This window comes from Notolepis coatsorum, assembly GCF_963971535.1.
Source record: "Notolepis coatsorum genome assembly, chromosome: 4".
NCBI lineage: Eukaryota > Metazoa > Chordata > Actinopteri > Aulopiformes > Paralepididae > Notolepis > Notolepis coatsorum.
The window spans coordinates 207798635-207808634 of NC_140168.1; the positions used below are offsets into that span (position 1 = coordinate 207798635).

A 10000-nucleotide genomic window follows, 5' to 3' on the forward strand; every position below is an offset into this window, starting at 1 on the left:
TGTGGAGGTTCACGCTATTTCCCCCCGATCCCCTTCCTGCTGAACAGGCGCCCCGACCGACCAGTAGGAACCGCAGTTTACAACGACCAGGACACATACCCTGCCGGCTTCCCACCGCTAACACATTGCCAATTCGTGTTGGTAGGGACGACTGACCAAGCCGGAGGTACCGCTGACAGCTGGATTAGATCCCAGAGTATCTGTGGTGGTAGGCGAGTGCATTCTCCACTGCGCTACCCAGCCGCACTAATTCTACACTAAATTTTACCTAACTCAACTTGACCTTGCAAACAAAGATGTTATCGGGGGTGGGGTCCAAAATATAACCAAACGGGGGCTCTGCGGTGAAATATACTTACCTTATGCATACCGCACTTTATGTGAATACTGTATACTTCATCAGAGCATATATTTAGCATTTAGCATTTTAGCATATCATTTTTAGATTATATATTAGATTAGATTTAGACAACAAATTTAAATAAAAAAAATTATTTAGACTATTGGATTATTAGAGTATAGATTAGATTTAGATTATCAGATTATATATTGTAACTATATTTATTGTAGGGAAAATATAACTGAGAGGGCATACATACCCTCATCTCGCACCTTGTTGCCCATATGCGCACCTCCAGAGTTAATTATATTGTATATTGTTTACACTGCCTTTTTATTCTATTTTAATTTTTACTTCTCCACTGTACTATAATTCTGTGACCTGTACTTGTATGTCTTCTACTACCTGTACCTCCCCTCCCCCCTCCCCCATGCTGCTATGATGCCTGAGTTTCCCCAAGGGCTGTGAGCACATGGCCCCACTTGAGGACGTTGGGTCCTCATACCACCCTCATGGAGTCTGCTTCTCACAGTTTGAGCAGAAATATGCACATTAGTGGCCTGCTGGAGGTGGTTTTGTAGGGCTCTGGCAGTGCTCCCCCTGTTCCTCCTTGCACAAATTACCAGATAGCGGTCCTGCTGCTGGGTTGTTGTCCTCCTACGGCCCCCTCCACATCTCCTGGTGTACTGGCCTGTCTCCTGGTATCTCCTCCATGCTCTTGACACTGTGCTGGGAGACACAGCAAACCTTCTTGCCACAGCGTGCATTGATGTGCCATCCTGGATGAGCTGCACTACCTGGAGATGCTGTGGAGAACGTTCTGCTGCCTGCAACATCCTCCAGCATGACCGGCTTGGCGGTGGATCAGTGATGGTCTGGGGAGGCATATCCCTGGAGGGCCGCACAGACCCCAGATGTGCTAGCCAGAGGTACCGGGATGAGATCCTCAGACCCATTGTCAGGCCATATGCTGGTGCAGTGGGCCCTGGGTTCCTTCTCATGCATGACAATGCTCGGCCTCATGTGGCTGGAGTTCGTCAGCAGTTCCTGCATGACGAAGGCATTGATGCTATGGACTGGCCTGTCCGTTCCCCAGACCTGAATCCAATCCAGCACCTGGGATATTATGTCTCGTTCCATCCACCGACGCTACGTCGCACCACAGACCAGGAGTTGACTGATGCCCTGATCCAGGTCTGGGAGGAGATCCCTCATTTTTTATTGTCTTGAGGAATTTCCACAGAAGTTGGATCAGCCTGTGATCTGATTTTTCCACTTTTATTTAGAGTATGATTCTGAATCCAGACCTCCATGGGTTAATGATTTTGATTACCATTGATCATTCTTATGTTATGTTTTGTTCTCAACGCATTCCACTATGTAATGAATAAAGATTTTCAACTGGAATATTTCATTCATCAAGATCTAGGATGTGTTGTTTAAAGGGGAACTATCTTATAAATGGCCTTTTTCAGTGTTTAGCATTGTTTCCTAGCTATGTGGACTTATATTAATAGGATCTATGTCTCTAATTCTCATATTGGCGCATTCTTCCAATTCTCCTCTCACAATATTCACCCTCACTGAACTGAGTCATCTGAAAATGTGCATATCTGTGATGTCAGAGATTTCTCAGCTGCATAATAATGTGGCAGTTGATGTGGCAGTTGGCACCAGGCCACACAATGGTTGGAGCCCAGCCTCAAACCGGCTTAAGATCGTGAGGTAGAAAAATGCTGTTTTTGAGTACTTGATTAGAAATACAAAACAATGCATTTTTTTTGAAAAAAACCTAGGTGTTCCATAGACTCACAGGAATTGTGTAAAAGTGCCCAAATAGTGAAAGAAATAGTAAAATAGTTCCCCTTTAAGTGTTCCCTTTATTTTTTTGAGCAGTGTATAATCTAATAATCCAATCATCTAAATCTAATCTAATATATAATCTAAAAATGCTAAAAGCTAAACTGTTAAATGCAGTATGGCAGTATGGCAGTATGGGCCATGATACGTAGGCGAGGTACCTACCTATGGGCTTGTAGCAGAGGGCACTGTGACCAGGGGGAGAGAGGTACCTACCTATGGGCTTGTAGCAGGGCACGGTGACCAGGCACTCCTCCTTGATGTGAGGCTTGGTGGTGGGCTTGCAGCCCCCGGCGTGGAGCCCCCTGTGGTCCATGCAGAGCACCACCCTGTAGCGCAGGCCCTGGCCGCAGGTCACAGTGCACTGGGGAGGGAGGAGAGGAGAGGAGGACATGGGAAATGGTGCAGTTTAGGGATGTGACCTCGACTAGTCGAATAGTCGACTAATCGAGCTGTAGTCGACTGCCAACCTCTTAGTCGAATTTTCTTTATCATTCTTTCCAAAAGCGAAGAGGCCTAGAAGCGTGGCTAACGCTAATGGCGCGCATACCGGAGATGCTAACTGCCTAAGAAAACGGGCACAGAGGCACTGAAAGAGGATTTCACCCGTCTAATGAACACACTAGACTAGACAAATATCAAGATGTATCCATCAGTGGACCAATTGCATGCTTTCGCAGAGGACAAGAAGCCTTCAGTCGACTCCTTCAGACATAGATTTTCTTTTTTCATTTTGCATTCTGAGGGGGGTAGTCGAGTATCGACCTGCTCATTGGGAGCAGTTAGGGGGTTAAGTGTCTCACTCAAGGACACTTCGACACGCTGCGGGAATCGAACCGGAGACCTTCTGATTACCAGACGACCGCTATACGTCCCTGAGCCACAGTCACCCCCAGGAGAAAATGAGATGTTAGCGGGTCAAAGGTCAAGGACTCACAAAGGAGGGGGCGGTGAAATAATCAGCCTTGTTGTGACCGGAAGGACGCCGGTTCGAGCCCCCGTGACCGGCACGGAAAATCTGGGAGGGAATTAATAATAATAATAATTACCGCTCTCCTGTCTGTAACAACAAACTCAATAGCAGTACAGTAGTCTGGATCTGTAGGTATAAGACCGTCATTGGCCGACTATTTCAATCGGAATTCTCACTGTTTGGCAACGGCACCGTTGCCGCTTAGCACCGCCCAGGATGATTGTGATTGGCTAAAAAAAAAAAAAAAAAAAAAAAAAAAAAAAAAAACTATACCGGAATGATAATAGGTTCAGTCGGACCTCTCTCTGCCGTTGGTACAGTATAGCATGGCTATGCAAGACTAGTCGTACAGTGACACTACCACACTACAGACAGTTAACCTTTTCACTACCACACTACAGACAGTTAACCTTTTCACTACCACACTACAGACAGTTAACCTTTTCACTACCACACTACAGACAGTTAACCTTTTCACTACCACACTGCATACGGTTAACCTTTTCACTACCACACTGCAGGCGGTTAACCTTTTCACTACCGCACTATACAGACGGTTAACCTTTTCACTACCACACTACATACGGTTAACCTTTTCACTACCACACTACAGATGGTTAACCTTTTCACTACCACACTGCAGGCGGTTAACCTTTTCACTACCGCACTATACAGACGGTTAACCTTTTCACTACCACACTACATACGGTTAACCTTTTCACTACAACACTGCAGACAGTTAACCTTTTCACTACCACACTACATATGGTTAACCCTTTTACTACCACACTACAGACGGTTAACATTTTCACTACCACACTGCAGACGGTTAACCTTTTCACTACCGCACTGTACAGACAGTTAACCTTTTCACTACCACACTACATACGGTTAACCTTTTCACTACCACACTACATATGGTTAACCTTTTCACTACCACACTGCATACGGTTAACCTTTTCACTACCACACTACAGACGGTGAACCTTTTCACTACCACACTGCATACGGTTAACCTTTTCACTACCACACTGCAGACAGTTAACCTTTTCACTACCACACTGCATACGGTTAACCCTATCACTACCACACTACAGCCGGTTAACCCTTCCACTACCACACTACAGACGGTTAACCTTTTCACTACCACACTGCATACGGTTAACCTTTTCACTACCACACTGCATACGGTTAACCCTATCACTACCACACTACAGCCGGTTAACCCTTCCACTACCACACTACAGGCGGTTAACCCTTTCACTACCACACTACAGATGGTTAACCCTTTCACTACCACACTACAGACGGTTAACCTTTTCATTACCACACTATAGACAGTTAACCCTTTCACTACCACACTACAGACGGTTAACCCTTACACTACCACACTACATACAGTTAACCCTTTCACTACCACACTACACATGGTTAACCCTTTCACTACCACACTACAAAAGGCTAACCTTTCACTACCACACTACAGACGGTTACCCTTTCACTACCACACTACAGACGGTTACCCTTTCACTACCACACTACAGACGGTTACACTTTCACTACCACACTACAGAAGGCTAACCTTTCACTACCACACTACAGAAGGCTAACCTTTCACTACCACACTACAGAAAGTTAACCCTTTCACTACCACACTACAGAAGGTTAACCCTTTCACTACCACACTACAGACGGTTACCCTTTCACTACCACACTACAGAAGGTTAACCCTTTCACTACCACACTACAGAAGGTTAACCCTTTCACTACCACACTACAGACGGTTAACCCTTTCACTACCACACTACATACAGTTAACCCTTTCACTACCACACTACACATGGTTAACCCTTTCACTACCACACTACAAAAGGCTAACCTTTCACTACCACACTACAGACAGTTCACCTTTCACTACCACACTACAGACAGTTCACCTTTCACTACCACACTACAGACACCACACTACAGACAGTTCACCTTTCACTACCACACTACAGACAGTTCACCTTTCACTACCACACTACAGACAGTTCACCTTTCACTACCACACTACAGACAGTTCACCTTTCACTACAACACTACAGACACCACACTACAGACAGTTCACCTTTCACTACCACACTACAGACAGTTCACCTTTCACTACCACACTACAGACAGTTCACCTTTCACTACCACACTACAGACAGTTCACCTTTCACTACAACACTACAGACACCACACTACAGACAGTTCACCTTTCACTACCACACTACAGACAGTTCACCTTTCACTACCACACTACAGACGGTTACCCTTTCACTACCACACTACAGACGGTTACCCTTTCACTACCACACTACAGACGGTTACACTTTCACTACCACACTACAGAAGGTTAACCTTTCACTACCACACTACAGAAGGCTAACCTTTCACTACCACACTACAGAAAGTTAACCCTTTCACTACCACACTACAGAAGGTTAACCCTTTCACTACCACACTACAGACGGTTACCCTTTCACTACCACACTACAGAAGGTTAACCCTTTCACTACCACACTACAGAAGGTTAACCCTTTCACTACCACACTACAGCCGGTTAACCCTTTCACTACCACACTACATACAGTTAACCCTTTCACTACCACACTACACATGGTTAACCCTTTCACTACCACACTACAAAAGGCTAACCTTTCACTACCACACTACAGACAGTTCACCTTTCACTACCACACTACAGACAGTTCACCTTTCACTACCACACTACAGACACCACACTACAGACAGTTCACCTTTCACTACCACACTACAGACAGTTCACCTTTCACTACCACACTACAGACAGTTCACCTTTCACTACCACACTACAGACAGTTCACCTTTCACTACAACACTACAGACACCACACTACAGACAGTTCACCTTTCACTACCACACTACAGACAGTTCACCTTTCACTACCACACTACAGACAGTTCACCTTTCACTACCACACTACAGACAGTTCACCTTTCACTACAACACTACAGACACCACACTACAGACAGTTCACCTTTCACTACCACACTACAGACAGTTCACCTTTCACTACAACACTACAGACACCACACTACAGACAGTTCACCTTTCACTACCACACTACAGACAGTTCACCTTTCACTACCACACTACAGACACCACACTACAGACAGTTCACCTTTCACTACCACACTACAGACACCACACTACAGACAGTTCACCTTTCACTACCACACTACAGACAGTTCACCTTTCACTACCACACTACAGACAGTTCACCTTTCAATACAACACCACAGAAGGTAGTTACGCTTGAAAGCGATAACCCTTATTGAAAGGGTTAATGAAACTCTCTTCTCGGGTCTCAACTCGGGGGGAAAAAAGAAAAAAGAGAGACCCACAAAAATCTCGAACCCACTTGCCGCTCAAGAACTATTTTTTTTGTTCATGTGTCGCCAATACAAGCATCTTAAAGGCTGAGCACAGAGGGAGGAATGTTGAAGGTAAACAGAGTACCAGGTCTTTTAGGATGGGGGGGGGGGGGGGTGGGGGGCACACAAATCTAGCTCTCCAGGCCTTCAGGTTCAACCCACCCCTTCCCCCACATTGCTGCACTGGGGGCAGACGGGGCTCTGCAGTGTAACGTGTATCAAGTCAGGTTCCTTAACGTGGAAAAAGGTTGAGAATCACTGTTTACAAGCCGTGAAGACACAAAATAACCTTCTTTTATCTGTGTACGTACTGAATGAGGCCACGTTAGTCACTCATAGGTGACTGAAGACAATGGCACACAAGTAACATAACACAACTGTTATACAACCCGGCAACACAGCGGCCAATCAGAGGCAGTTCTATGTCGACGCGTTGAGCGGCTCCACAGGGGCATGAGAACCACTCCGCCATCTTGATAACCTGCGTGTGTGTGTGTGTGTGTGTGTACGTGTGTGTGTGTGTGTGTGTATATGTGTGTGTGTGTGTATATGTGTGTGTGTGTGTGTGTGTACGTGTGTGTGTGTGTGTACGTGTGTGTGTGTGTATATGTGTGTGTGTGTGTATATGTGTGTATAGGTGTGTGTGTGTGTGTGTATATATATGTGTGTGTGTGTGTGTGTGTGTGGCGTGTGGCGCATAAAAAAAAGGGGGGGGGGGCGAGAACTCTACTTGTACTGTTGACCTCCATGGGTTTTTAATTAAAGCTCTGTGTGTTTTGGACGACGCGCTCGGAGCGGCAGGCGCACAGGAAGGAGGGGCGGCGAGGGACGGTCGAGGCTGGGGGGGGGGGGGGGGGGTAGCGAGCGGCGCTACCGTAATCACACACGGGGGGGGGGGGGGGGGGGTGAGAGCCGTGATTTAACACAGGTTTACTTTAGTGGTTACAAGTGTTCGTGTTATGCGGAGAGAACGCCGGCCACGGTTTCGGAGGGACGGCAGAGTTACATGTCAAGTTGTCCCGAGTTACACAGCAAGTTTGTCCCGGTGGCCGCGATGGTGTTTTCATTTCGTACAGAGAACATCCATCATGTGGTTCCTTTTTTTGGTTTTACCCCCCACCTCCCACCTCCCCCTCTAACCCCTGTGGGTTAATTAAAGGTGCTGTAAGTGGTATTCTTTTGTTTGTTGAAATAAGTGGTCCACATGTTAAAATAATAGCTCTACATTCCGACAGCCATCACCGGTACAGAGTGTTTGGTCAGTAACATGGGTCTCCTGGTCCCTCCTGCCCTGCAGTAAACAGAGAATACATTTCCTGGTATTGCGCTCCTGCTTTATCCAATCAGGAGAGAGAACTGCACACTGCAAAAAGGGTCTGACAAAAATGAGAAATGAAAACTAGTTTTAAGCCAATGTGTCCCTGGAACAAGTACAATTATCTACCAGAGCTAGCTATTCACTATGAATTGAAAATGGGGGACCCTGATGTAAACAAGTCAAACGTCTTTCTCTGGTCTGCATCCCCTTAACAATTGTGTGTATTGAGCCGTATTGTATTGTACCAATTCTGCAATCTGTTGAATAAAGTTTTCATTCATTCATTCATTCAGCAGTAAGAAGATGTCTTGGCAAGTACAAATATGTATCCAATCTCTCCTGATTGGATAAAGTGGGAACGGGATACCAGAAAATGTATTTTTCAGTTTACTGCAGAGTGGAGGGACTGGGAGACCCATGTTACTGACCAGACACTCTATATCAGTGATGGCTGTTTACTGCAGAGTGGAGGGACTGGGAGACCCATGTTACTGACCAAACACTCTATATCAGTGATGGCTGTTTACTGCAGAGTGGAGGGACTGGGAGACCCATGTTACTGACCAAACACTCTATATCAGTGATGGCTGTTTACTGCAGAGTGGAGGGACTGGGAGACCCATGTTACTGACCAAACACTCTATATCAGTGATGGCTGTTTACTGCAGAGTGGAGGGACTGAGAGACCCATGTTACTGACCAAACACTCTATATTGGTGATGGCTGTCGGAATGTAGAGCTATTTAACACTTATTTTAACAGAAAATACCACTTACAGCATCACTAAACTTTAGGAAACTAACCTGGTGTCAGAAGTTGATTCATAATTGCATAGATAAGCGGTAAGATTTAACATTTATTTTAACAACAAAATAGCACTTACATTTACATCTTACATTTAAGATCCACTGTAGCGTATAAGAAAATGACAGTAACGAGATGATCACTATTGTGTTATTACACAGCCAGGTGTTACACGGCTATTGAATACAAAATATCCCGTATCACGTTGCTGCTCCCTCCCAGCAGTTGGAACGAGATGCGAAATACTTTGAAAATGGACAAATTGATCCCCCCTCACTACTTTTAAGTTGTTTACACACACACCTGCCTTTTAATGTGTCTGTATTACATACCTTGTCATTTAATTTGGTTGTTTGTTTGACGTGTGTTTTAATTATTCCTCTTACCTCTATGATGTACTGTATGCATCGTCTGTCTCTATTTTATTAAATTCTATTCCTTCCCTGTTACCGTTCAAGAGGCCCTTTCGTCCTCTCGCCAGGCTGTCATTGTAAATAAAAACGTGTTCTTAATTGACCTGCCTGGTTAAATAAAGGTAAAAAATTAATAAAAAATCTAAGAAAAGTTTCCGCTTCGCCGCACCGGGGTCTGTTTTTCCTCCTCAACGTTTCCAGCGCTGGGACGGTTCTCAGCCCCTCTGGTGAAGTAGCGCGTCTGAGATGAACCGCCCCAGAGCAGTGCGTCTCTCTCTCTCACGACTCCCCCAGAGCAGCGCATCTCTCTCTCTCACGACTCCCCCAGAGCAGTGCGTCTCTCTCTCTCACGACTCCCCCAGAGCAGCGCATCTCTCTCTCTCACGACTCCCCCAGAGCAGCGCGTCTCTCGCTCTCACGACTCCCCCAGAGCAGCGTCTCTCTCTCTCTCACGACTCCCCCAGAGCAGCGCATCTCTCTCTCACGACTCCCCCAGAGCAGCGCATCTCTCTCTCTCACGACTCCCCCAGAGCAGCATCTCTCTCTCACGACTCCCCCAGAGCAGCGCATCTCTCTCTCTCACGACTCCCCCAGAGCAGCGCGTCTCTCTCTCTCACGACTCCCCCAGAGCAGTGCATCTCTCTCTCACGACTCCCCCAGAGCAGCGCATCTCTCTCTCTCACGACTCCCCCAGAGCAGCGCATCTCTCTCTCACGACTCCCCCAGAGCAGCGCATCTCTCTCTCTCATGACTCCCCCAGAGCAGCGCGTCTCTCTCTCTCACGACTCCCCCAGAGCAGCGCATCTCTCTCTCTCACGACTCCCCCAGAGCAGCGCATCTCTCTCTCTCACG

General features: G+C 46.3%; 1 protein-coding gene across 1 annotated transcript in view; it reads right to left on the reverse strand.

Moving 5' to 3' along the window:
- Positions 1-10000, reverse strand: part of LOC311226799 (ADAMTS-like protein 1) — a gene marked incomplete at both ends in the record, with an annotated part of 194940 nt that overhangs the window by 91673 nt on the left and 93267 nt on the right. The window contains one exon of the mRNA XM_084312203.1: positions 2362-2564. Coding sequence (XP_084168329.1) covers positions 2362-2564 — 203 coding nt within the window. The remainder of the gene's footprint in view (positions 1-2361; positions 2565-10000) is intronic.